Genomic DNA, 13,043 nt, shown 5'->3' on the forward strand with positions numbered 1-13,043 from the left:
GTTAAAATAATAAAAGTGTGTGTGTGTGTGTGTGTGTGTGTGTGTGTGTGTGTGTGTGTGTGTGTGTGTGTGTGTGTGTGTGTGTGTGTGTGTGTGTGTGTGTGTGTGTGTTGGATCATGTGGACTCACAGAAACACACGCACACACATACACACACACACATATAGGCCGCTGTGTCTCTGTTCTCACTTAAAGTGAAATGTGGTTCCAGTTTTATTCGTGAGGCCGTGGTATTTCAGTCGAACACACAGAGAAAATAAGATGTTTTTGACCGGCTTAATAACAAAGCTGGGAATCAGAAATATGACTTTTTGAAGGCTTTTCAAAAACACTTTATTCCCAATGTTTAATATCACATGGTCCTGGGTGATCTCACAGAGTACTGATGTTTCTGAGTGTGAACAGGAACATTTGGGTTTCTATATCTGCATCCTGAAGAGATTTGGCACGATGGGTTTGCACCCGTTTCTCTTCCAGGAGACCTCCCAGAAGATCAGGTATTATTAAACACCTTCCTCTGCTTTGTACAGGATAGAATAGTGTATATGTTTATATGTTTCTGTAGGAGCTGCTTCCACTCTCTATGAAATGCTAAAGCCCGGGTCATGAGAACCTGAGCTTCAGATCGAAGGTCGTGGGACGATTGTTTTGAGAAAGCCTCGCAGCGATGAAGATAATGTGAGAGATTAGCAATATCAGGGAAGATGGCGTGATTAAAAACAACATTAGATCACACACACAACGCTAAGAGATATAAGAAACTCTTCAGACGTAAACATGACAATATTGATTGAAAAACATTCAGTTTGCAACTTTCCCCAGTGTTTGTCCTTTTTTGGGCCCATTTGCTATTCCACTCACACACACACACACACACACACACACACACACACACACACACACACACACACACACACACACACACACACACACACACACACACACATGGTGTTATTTCCTTCATTCAGAGCTTCAGGATTTACTGAACAATAGCAAACCATATGTTCCTGCTCCCATCCATCACTCAGGACACCGTGAGTGTGTGTGTGTGTGTGTGTGTGTGTGTGTGTGTGTGTGTGTGCGTGTGTGTGTGTGTGTGTGTGTGTGTGTGTGTGTGTGTGTGTGTGTGTGTGTGTGTGTGTGTGTGTGTGTGTGTGTGTGTGTGTGTGAGTGTGTTGCCACATGTTGACAGGTGGTGAGAGGCCATGCAGAGCTTCATACATAACAAACACACACACACACACTTTGGTTTGTGCCCAGGTGTGACAGTCAGGATGTGTGTTTGCAGCTGATGAACACACACCTTCCTGCTTTGGTGTACATGTTGCAAACGCACATTTAAAACAACTTTTTGACACTTAGATATCAACACATCTTTGGTGCAAAACTGTCTTCAAATGAGCGACAGGTGAGAATACGTTGATCAAAATCAGAGCTGCAGCGAGCATGAGACATCACAGATGAACTGCACCAAGCCTCATTTAGCAGCTTTTCCAATGTGCTAATTCATATGGAAAAACTGTGTAATACAAGCTGGAACAACACGCCTAAAACACATCCTTTAGAGACTTATTTATGCAACAAGTTGTTACATTGCAGAGAGTAGAATAACTAGTGACTTTAATAATAATAATAATAATTCATTACATTTGTTTGACTTCACAACATATCACACAAACACAGATGCAATGGAGAAAAGGTAAAGAAAATACATATAAACTGTGGAACAAGAAGCGTTATGAACTGGTGGAGTTATGACAGTAGAGTAATGTGTAATATATATACACAGTGTATATAGGATCCCAATGCATCTGTGATTCAGTAAATATAGCCATTAGCATCATGCTAACCTTCTGTCAGCCTGAATTATTTATGACTTGTCGTGGTGAACCTTGGCAAGATGTTCATCATATCTTCCCTTTATGAACATCCCATACACTTTAATAAAAGACTGATATCAGCTCCACACACACACACACACACACACACACACACACACACACACACACACACACACACACACACACACACACACACACAAACACACACACACACACACACACAAACACACACACACACACACACCACACTGAACATCTGGTGAGAACAGCAGCTCTGAATTCATCTCGATGCCTGACAAAGATCTCTCTGATGGACGGACGCCTCAGGGCTCTACACACACACACACACCACACACACACACACACACAGACACACACACACACACACACACACACACACACACACACACACACACACACACACACACACACACACACACACACACACACACACCACACACACACACACACATACTGTTTGTGGCACGGTGTTGGACAGAGGGGGAATTCCTGCTCAGAGAAATGTAAATCTGTCGCCAAACCCTAAAAATGTTGTGGTGGAACAACGGGAAGATGCTGCCGGATAAATAAGATTGTTTACTCCCCCTCTCAAACTCTAACACACACACACACACACACACACACACACACACACACACACACACACACACACACACACACACACACACACACACACACAGACTGGTTGGTGGCACGGTGTGGACAGAGGGGGAATTCCTGCTCAGAGAAATGTAAATCTGTCGCCAAACCCTAAAAATGTTGTGGTGGAACAACGGGAAGATGCTGCCGGATAAATAAGATTGTTTACTCCCCCTCTCAAACTCTAACACACACACACACACACACACACAGACACACACACACACACACACACACACACACACACACACACACACACCACACTCTGCACCATCAGGCCTCACACACACTCATTTAGAGACACTTTATTATCAAAAACACGCAGAAAATGATTTTTTGTGTCTGTTCTCAGTATTTTCTGATTTATGGAGTGTGTATATATGTTGTTGTTGTTGTTGTTGTTGTTGTTGTTTAGGTTATGGATTTATTTTATTCCACTCATGGCAATGAATACACACATTTTAAACACACTTTATTACTAAAAGCCTGGTAAAAACATGCAGAAAATGCTTTTTTTTATGGCATTTAAATGTCTTTTTTTAATTTAATATATTATTTTATTTATTTATTATTTATTTATTTTTTGTTCCTATCCACACATTTAACAACAACAACGCCTCATTAGCATATGTAAACATTACCCGTCAGAAAACCTATAATATAAAATATAACTGTATTAAAGTCAGTAATGAGGGGAGGGGGTTTCACGCTGATATCTGTATGTTAAATATGTTAACCCTTTAGTCTCCTGCAGTATGAACACATGTCTCTCACTGAGGCCCCATGGAGCTCCTTCACTGTCCCCATCAGGGCCTCAGACCTCACTTTGGGCCCCATGATGGAGCTCCATCTCTGTCCCCATCAGGGCCTCAGACCTCACTTTGGGCCCCATGATGGAGCTCCATCTCTGTCCCCATCATGGCCTCAGACCTCACTTTGGGCCCCATGGAGATTCATCACTGTACCCATCAGTACCTGGTGATAAACCTGGTTTTGATTCTGATAAATAATAACATTAAAATAAATAAATGTAGAAATAAAATCCCCTGAAGACTAGTCTCTTTTTAAATAACCTATTATGTGGATTAGACTGATTTATATGAACTATTGCAATATATTTATTGAAATGTACTGAGTGGATGTGATGGATGTCCCGTTCTGCGCATGCGCAAACGCCGTAGAGACAGGGGAGGAGAGAGTAAAGGGAGTAAAGGGGGAGAGAGAGAGTCAAGGGGGAGAAAGGAGAGATTTAACGGGTCTTCATGGAGCTTTTCCCCGCTGCAGAGGTTTCTTTTTCTCCACGATGCACTTTAGGATCTCAGTAAGATGTGTTTCCAGATCCTCTGTTTGCTGCTGCTGAGCGCCTCTCAGCTCAAAGCCCAGGGTGAGTCTCTAACTGTTTTAAAACACCTTTAAAGCCTGAGAAACTTCAGACAAGTAATCAAACTGAGGGGGATTTAACTTTAAATGCATGTGTTGTTTGATCTCTGATGTTTTGGACTCACTTGTTGCTTCACTGACAGCTGGCATCCTGTTAAAGTCGCTTTTTTACGAACATCACACCAAACTCCATTCACAAATCTCATAATTGTACACTCTTTTGCTTGTGTCTTATTATTTTAACCTCGCTGATTTATTATAAAGATGTTTTCTGATTCATAAAAGTGCTCTGGTTAATTCGGCTAACATCATATCTAGATACAAGCTCTTCTTATATTAATAAAACCTGTGTGTTTAATGTAGTTCACAGCAGAAATACCGCCCACAGAGGAGCGTCTAGGTGTGAGTTAACAGTGGGAAATACAGGGAAACAACTCTAAACGTTTATATTTAATCATATTTAGTGTATATATTGTACGCCGAATCAAAGACTGGATATTTAATCATATTGAAAGTATATTCAATGGTGTTTTTGTGCTTTGTAATTAACCTAAAATCTAAATGACTATATGTTGAGTTAATTGATTATGGAATAAGTGTTAGCTCTCTGAGAACGAAACGGTTAGCCTCCTGTTGAGTGTTTTCTTCAAGTTTTAAATTACTTTTTAATAGTTTATATAACATTATCCTGCCGTTTTTATTACATGTTTTATTTACCTGTTGATAGTAGTTTTTGAAAGTAGTGTTTGTTTTGTTTTTTGTGTGGGAAAAAAGCTGTGATTTAAAGGAAACTAGCTGACATAACGGATCGGAAAAAGATCAAAGGGACCAGAAACCAGATGCCAAACTCCATTAAGAATTAACCACTTTTAAGCTTTTCGTTATTATCAAAAACACACAGCTTTTAAACACAAATAATAAGATATATTTCGATTCAGTAAGACCTGTTCTTTAATTCGGCATGCATCCCATAGCCTTAAAATGCATTTAATTCCTTTAAAAACCTAATGTTTAACATATTGAAGCTTTATTCTCATATTTATCTCTCTCTAAAATACACTTGAATAAGCACTAGCAATCTTTTTTAGATAAACCAGGTATTTAAAGGTACATTTTCCTATATTCCACATGTGCTTGGATAAGGACTTAGTTATACATACTTATATTTTATTGGGGGAAATTACTAAAACTAAAATGCCTGTTTTCTGAATGTAGTCTGGCAGCTGTAAGCAGACTGCGTGTGTGTGTGTGTGTGTGTGTGTGTGTGTGTGTGTGTGTGTGTGTGTGTGTGTGTGTGTGTGTGTGTGTGTGTGTGTGTGTGTGTGTGTGTGTGTGTGTGTGTGTGTGTGTGTGTCTTGTGTTTTCAGGGTGTTAATGAATCCTGTAGGATCTGTAAACACAGAGGTGTGTGTGTGTGTGTGTGTGTGTGTGTGTGTGTGTGTGTGTGTGTGTGTGTGTGTGTGGTGTGTGTGTGTGTGTGTGTGTGTGTGTGTGTGGTGTGTGTGTGTGTGTGTGTGGTGTGTGTGTGTGTGTGGTGTGTGTGTGTGTGTGTGTGTGTGTGTGTGTGTGTGTGTGTGGGTGTGTGGGTGTGAGCTTCAGGTAACTCTCTCTTGTTAATGGACGGGTCAACACTTTGCACTTTGCTGCCACATTTTGACGATCATTTGGAGTTTTCTCTTCAGCTGTCTCCCCGTTTGAAGCATGGAGGGTTCGAGGGTTTCAGACTCTTTGATGGCACATGGACGCAGGATGTGGATTTTGCTCGGGCTAAATTTGACTTTTTGTTCCTCCTTTTTCTCAGAAACATCTGCCAGAACATGAAAGGCTCTCTGAACACATTTGTTCAGCACATTGTCTCAAAGAGACGTAGTAATGAAGGTGGGAAGTAGAGGAGTACAAATACTTTAAGTACATTTTTCCGGTACCAGTACTTTACTCCAGACTTTTTACTTTCTACTTCTTACATGTTGAACACAAGTACCTGTACTTTCTACTTCTTACATTTTGAACACAAAAACCTGTACTTTCTACTTCTTACATTTTGAACACAAAAACCTGTACTTTCTACTTCTTACATGTTGAACCCAAATACCTGTACTTTCTACTTCTTACATTTTGAACACAAATACCTGTACTTTCTACTTCTTACATTTTGAACACAAAAACCTGTACTTTCTACTTCTTACATGTTGAACACAAATACCTGTACTTTCTACTTCTTACATGTTGAACACAAATACTTGTACTTTCTACTTCTTACATGTTGAACACAAATACCTGTACTTTCTACTTCTTACATGTTGAACCCAAATACCTGTACTTTCTACTTCTTACATGTTGAACACAAATACCTGTACTTTCTACTTCTTACATGTTGAACACAAATACCTGTACTTTCTACTTCTTACATGTTGAACACAAATACCTGTACTTTCTACTTCTTACATGTTGAACCCAAATACCTGTACTTTCTACTTCTTACATGTTGAACCCAAATACCTGTACTTTCTACTTCTCACATGTTGAACCCAAATACCTGTACTTTCTACTTCTCACATGTTGAACTCAAATACCTGTACTTTCTACTTCTTACATGTTGAACCCAAATACCTGTACTTTCTACTTCTTACATGTTGAACTCAAATACCTGTACTTTCTACTTCTTACATGTTGAACCCAAATACCTGTACTTTCTACTTCTTACATGTTGAACACAAATACCTGTACTTTCTACTTCTCACATGTTGAACTCAAATACCTGTACTTTCTACTTCTTACATGTTGAACTCAAATACCTGTACTTTCTACTTCTTACATGTTGAACACAAATACCTGTACTTTCTACTTCTTACATTTTGAACACAAATACCTGTACTTTCTACTTCTTACATTTTGAACACAAAAACCTGTACTTTCTACTTCTTACATGTTGAACACAAATACCTGTACTTTCTACTTCTTACATTTTGAACACAAATACCTGTACTTTCTACTTCTTACATTTTGAACACAAAAACCTGTACTTTCTACTTCTTACATGTTGAACACAAATACCTGTACTTTCTACTTCTTACATGTTGAACACAAATACTTGTACTTTCTACTTCTTACATGTTGAACACAAATACCTGTACTTTCTACTTCTTACATGTTGAACTCAAATACCTGTACTTTCTACTTCTTACATGTTGAACACAAATACCTGTACTTTCTACTTCTTACATGTTGAACACAAATACCTGTACTTTCTACTTCTTACATGTTGAACACAAATACCTGTACTTTCTACTTCTTACATGTTGAACCCAAATACCTGTACTTTCTACTTCTTACATGTTGAACCCAAATACCTGTACTTTCTACTTCTTACATGTTGAACCCAAATACCTGTACTTTCTACTTCTTACATGTTGAACCCAAATACCTGTACTTTCTACTTCTCACATGTTGAACCCAAATACCTGTACTTTCTACTTCTCACATGTTGAACTCAAATACCTGTACTTTCTACTTCTTACATGTTGAACCCAAATACCTGTACTTTCTACTTCTTACATGTTGAACTCAAATACCTGTACTTTCTACTTCTTACATGTTGAACCCAAATACCTGTACTTTCTACTTCTTACATGTTGAACACAAATACCTGTACTTTCTACTTCTCACATGTTGAACTCAAATACCTGTACTTTCTACTTCTTACATGTTGAACTCAAATACCTGTACTTTCTACTTCTTACATGTTGAACTCAAATACCTGTACTTTCTACTTCTTACATGTTGAACCCAAATACCTGTACTTTCTACTTCTCACATGTTGAACTCAAATACCTGTACTTTCTACTTCTCACATGTTGAACTCAAATACCTGTACTTTCTACTTCTTACATGTTGAACTCAAATACCTGTACTTTCTACTTCTTACATGTTGAACTCAAATACCTGTACTTTCTACTTCTTACATGTTGAACCCAAATACCTGTACTTTCTACTTCTCACATTTCCCAAACAGGCTGGTTCCTTTAGTTTGAATGTGTGTTTGGTGGCGTGATCATTATTCTTTAGAGTCATTGCGTGCCTATTGATTTGAACACGATCCGTGTATCCATCATTTCCTGGTCTTCTCTAAAGAAGAGGGACCAATGAAAACGTTGTCATGTTGCCGTTGTTCAGCATGGAAACATTCATTAGCTAACAATGACATTATTGTTCTATTAATATAAAGGGAGGTCAGGTACTCTTTAAAACAGCTGCTAGTTATGGGTACTTTTTACTGAAGGACATTTCAAAGCCTCTTTACTTTCACTTGAGTGAAGAAGTTTAGTCAGTACTTCTACTTTCACCAGAGTATTTTTAAACACGAGTATCTGTACTTCTACTTGAGGAAAGGATGTGAGTACTTTTGCCTCTCTGGTTGTAATGAAGGTCCAGAAAGGGTTAGTAAATATCCCCATGTGTGGAAGAGGAAGAGGAGGAGGTGGAAGAGGAGGAAGAGGAGGAGGAGGAAGAGGAGGAGGAGGAAGAGGAGGAGGAAGGCTCGTTCAGATGCCAAACATTCCTGAGTTCTCAGAGTTTTCCAAACGTTCCTTCTCTTTCATGTTGTGATTCAGTTATGGAGGCTCGCCGTGAGAGAGGGCATCTGGAAGTGATTTGAGGAGGAGGAGGAGGAGGAGGAGGAGGAGGAGGAGGAGACCCACAAACCTAATTATAGTTTCTGATTAAAGTGCAGTTCAGTTTCAGGCTCTCTCTCGTTAAAGAGGGTTTTTGTAATGCTCGTGCTTTCTCGGCTAAATATGAAGAGGAAGGGTCAGTTCTGCAGCCGTCCCTCTCACATTAAAGTCATTACTAAATCAACATTTCACCCTAAAATGATCCATTTGTCCATCAGTTATACCCTCTCTGTGTTACCTTGAACTCTTGAAGAAAGCTTCGTTTTTCATGCCTTCAAAATGACTTCAAATTCTCCAAAAAAGTCATAAAGATGAATTGAAGATGAAATGTCCGTTCTCCAGCTCCCATTGTACTCCTAAACATTTCACCCTAAAATACTCACAGGTAACATTCAATTCAGACAGAGAGATATTTAAACGCTGATTGTCCCAAACATGATGTAATCTGCCGGCGGTAATTCAATCTATGAATTCTCTTTGAACACGTCTGCAGAACATCTCCTGAATCAGCCTGTCCTCCTTTTAGTGAAGATATGAATGTGGATTTGATCACACAGCTGTTCCAGATGTTGGCTGTGAGGAGGAGGTGTTATGAGACGTGGAGAAGAGGTTATTTATCATGTTGTTACCTATAGCACGTTCTGTCTTTACGCTTTAAGAGTCGTTTAAAGTGATAATATTCAAAATGGTTGAAATCTTAGAAATTAAATTTGAATAAAATATGTGCAGTAATGATTGGTCAACCAGCTGACAGATGTCCCGCCCCTTAGCCTTAGCACGTACAGTGTAGCCAATAGGAGTGTTACGTAGTGATGTCACTGAACCCTAACCCCCCATACAGGATGTTTAATGTTCTCTATAAGAAAATAGTAACAAGTTATTTTAAGATGATTTCATTTCCTGCTCATTTCCTGAGGTCATGGTTTGATTACTACAGACTGTTAGCTGGGAGGACTGACCTACAGCTAACTAGATGAAGGTTTGTATTCTGTGTATATGAGACATCAGTGTTAATGAAGGATTACTTTCACACACACGATGATTAATGAGTGTTTTCATTATTAAAACAATTCAAAGGCTTTAATTAAAGATGTCCCGATCCGATCACGTGATCGGGGATCGGAGCCGATCACGTGATTTTCAAAAAATCGGGGATCGGGAATTTATTTTTTTATAAAATATTTTTCTTTTATTTAATGTTACAAAACAAAAATGACCATGTTCACGTCTTAAAGTCATCCTGAGGCCTTAGTTTTGGTTTAAAATTACACAACATCATGTATGTGTTGCTTCTTTTGGGCTTGTTTTCATAGACCTGGCTGCTTATTTCTCTCAAATCTGGCTACAGAGTGGGCGCAGTGTCTAATAGTAGAGCCTGACGTAAGCTATTCAGCCGGTGTAACGAGAGGCTACGTTCAGCCGGTGTAACGAGAGGCTACGTTCAGCCGGTGTAACGAGAGGCTACGTTCAGCCGGTGTAACGAGAGGCTACGTTCAGAGCCGGTGTAAACGAGAGGCTACGTTCAGCCGGTGTAACGAGAGGCTACGTTCAGCCGGTGTAACGAGAGGCTACGTTCAGCCGGTGTAACGAGAGGCTACGTTCAGCCGGTGTAACGAGAGGCTACGTTCAGCCGGTGTAACGAGAGGCTACGTTCAGCCGGTGTAACGAGAGGCTACGTTCAGCCGGTGTCACGAGAGGCTACGTTCAGCCGGTGTAACGAGAGGCTACGTTCAGCCGGTGTAACGAGAGGCTACGTTCAGCCGGTGTAACGAGAGGCTACGTTCAGCTGGTGTAACGAGAGGCTACGTTCAGCCGGTGTAACGAGAGGCTACGTTCAGCCGGTGTAACAAGAGGCTACGTTCAGCCGGTGTAACGAGAGGCTACGTTCAGCCGGTGTAACGAGAGGCTACGTTCAGCTGGTGTAACGAGAGGCTACGTTCAGCCGGTGTAACGAGAGGCTACGTTCAGCCGGTGTAACGAGAGGCTACGTTCAGCTGGTGCCTCGGGAGTCGGGACAGAGAAAATGTCAGGAGTTTGGAAGTATTATAAAATTGAAAGCGAAGGCAGTGTAACAGCCAGATGCAATGTTTGCAAGGCGGAGGTTCCGCGTGGTGGAAAGAACAGAGCTACGTTCAACACGACCAATCTAATGCAAACACCAACAACAACACGAGGAGTACACAGCGGCCACTCAGGTAACGGCACTGAAACAACCGACACTTTCAGAGACTTTTAAAAGGAAAGAGAAACTGCCCCAGAACAGTGAAAAGGCCAAAAAAACAACAGCCAAGATAGCTGAATTCATCGCGTTGGATGACCAGCCGTTATCTGTGGTGGAGAACGTGGGGTTTAAGGGACAACTTGAATGCTTTTCTCCTTTTTTTCCCTCTTAATGCATTGCATAAAGATCGGATCGGGAAAAATCGGTATCAGCAGATTGTCAAAATCAAATGATCGGAATCGGATCGGGAGCAAAAAAAGGTGATCGGGACATCTCTAGCTTTAATCGTCATAATTATGAAAGCATCATTTTCTGAGTAGCTTTTAAAACATCCTGCCAGCAGCTCTAATCTCTGAGAGAATCATGTGATGGACCATTCACTAACTCTTCTGATATGTTGTTCTTGTTGTTGTATTAGGTGTTAGGGAGTCATTTGCCCTGCATGTCCTCCTTCGCCCTCTGACGCAGCTGACCAGCCTCGAGCAGCTGACCAGCCTCGAGCAGCTGACCAGCCTCGAGCAGCTGACCAGCCTCGAGCAGCCGCTATCTCCCTGAAGGAGGGGCTGCCCGAGCAAGTTGTTGTTGTTGTTATCAGTTTGTGACGGGCAGCTCTCGGTCAGAGATAGTTGTTGTTGTGGGAAACCTGGGCGTAGATGACCCCGAGCCATAAGAGACAACAACTGTGATTCAGTGTCCTCCGCTGTTCAGTCTAACTAATGAAGAATGTTGATTACCCTCAGCGAACTAGTTCAAACCTCATATGAGAGGAAGGGGTCTTCAGAGTTGATGTGGCATCTCTACCGTGCGGTCAGATCGTGGCCCGTGACATGTTTTGTGAAATCTCCGGCCGAAGCTCCAAATAAACCGTCAGTGCCATCAAAGCTCCCGCTCTCCTCGTGTCTCTCTGAGTCCTGTTTCCTATTGCTTCAGAACGTTCCCCCACATTAGGGAAGCTACAGTATGTTGGAAATGGAGCCGTCTATTTCCTGGGACACTGTCTTCACCGTCAGAAGTGTTTTGTTTGTTAGAGCTTGAGTTCAGGGCCCTTTTTTTGACCAAATCTAGTCTTCAAATTTGACTAAAAGGAACTACTTTTCAAGGAAATAAAAGGTGACTTCAGCCTATTATTATATTATAACATGGCTTATTATTGTTGATTGGTCTATTCGGACACTCTGCATTCTGCTATTTACTACAGTTACTGATGAGAGCAGACCGTAACTTGAGGAAGTGAAGGATGTTGTAGATCTTGTTGATCCTTTTATATTTTGGTCAGCAGCTCCGTCCTATCCCTGAAAACATTTCCAAACAGGCGTTATAACTTCAAATACATACATCATGTCTAAATGGAGACTCCAGGAATTAGTCAGTACCAGAACCTGAATCACCTTCATCATGATAGAGATGCTCTTTGACATCAAACACCTGACTGACCCCCCCCCCCCACTCTCTCTGCCTCCAACATGTGTCCCTCATTATGTCACACACACACACACACACACACACACACACACACACACACAGGATACGCTCGGGTCTGCGTCCTCCTTTGATTCTGATAATTGAATATGAAATGAGGGGCAGGACATACTCTAGTGTGTGTGTGTGTGTGTGTGTGTGTGTGTGTGTGTGTGTGTGTGTGTGTGTGTGTGTGTGTGTGTGTGTGTGTGTGTGTGTGTGTGTGTGTGTGTGTGTGTGTGTGTGTGTGTGTGTGTGTGTGTGTGTGTGTGTGTGTGTTACATCTGGTTAACATGTGAAGGACCATATACAGCAGTTACGTAACGATCTGGCAGGAATACTTTAGGTTTATTATATATAATAACATTTTATATATAAACAGATCCTTTTATAGAGGTTTCTCTGAACACAGAAACACTCACAGCTTTACAAACTTTTTCCATGTGTATAGTTTGTTATAGAGAGTGTTATCTGAGATGAGATGAAGGAGGTGAATGAAGGCTCTGTTGATAACGCTCGGCTCCTTTATGGCAAATCTGATTCAATGCACAGGAAGTGACCTTTGACCTCCATCCATTAACCCCCCCACTGAGGAATGCAGGAGGGAGGGGTGTGTGTGTGTGTGTTGTGTGTGTGTGTGTGTGTGTGTGTGTGTGTGTGTGTGTGTGTGTGTGTGTGTGTGTGTGTGTGTGTGTGTGTGTGTGTGTGTGTGTGTGTGTGTGTGTGTGTGTGTGTGTGTGTGTGTGTGTGTGTGATGGTCAGTGTATAAGTATTCCTCTGTGTGATTATTATTATTATTATCTGACAGGGCAT

The 13,043-nt window shown here is 41.0% G+C and overlaps 1 protein-coding gene across 1 annotated transcript in view; it reads left to right on the forward strand.

Moving 5' to 3' along the window:
* Positions 1-3,707: 3,707 nt before the first annotated feature.
* LOC117470628 (reversion-inducing cysteine-rich protein with Kazal motifs-like) overlaps positions 3,708-13,043 on the forward strand; it is a 34,816-nt gene continuing 25,480 nt past the window's right edge. Inside the window, exon 1 of the mRNA XM_034115443.1 lies at positions 3,708-3,885. Within this exon, the coding sequence (XP_033971334.1) occupies positions 3,828-3,885 (58 nt within the window). The 5' untranslated portion in view covers positions 3,708-3,827. The remainder of the gene's footprint in view (positions 3,886-13,043) is intronic.

The sequence above is a fragment of the Trematomus bernacchii genome, unplaced genomic scaffold (assembly GCF_902827165.1).
Source record: "Trematomus bernacchii unplaced genomic scaffold, fTreBer1.1, whole genome shotgun sequence".
Lineage (NCBI taxonomy): Eukaryota > Metazoa > Chordata > Actinopteri > Perciformes > Nototheniidae > Trematomus > Trematomus bernacchii.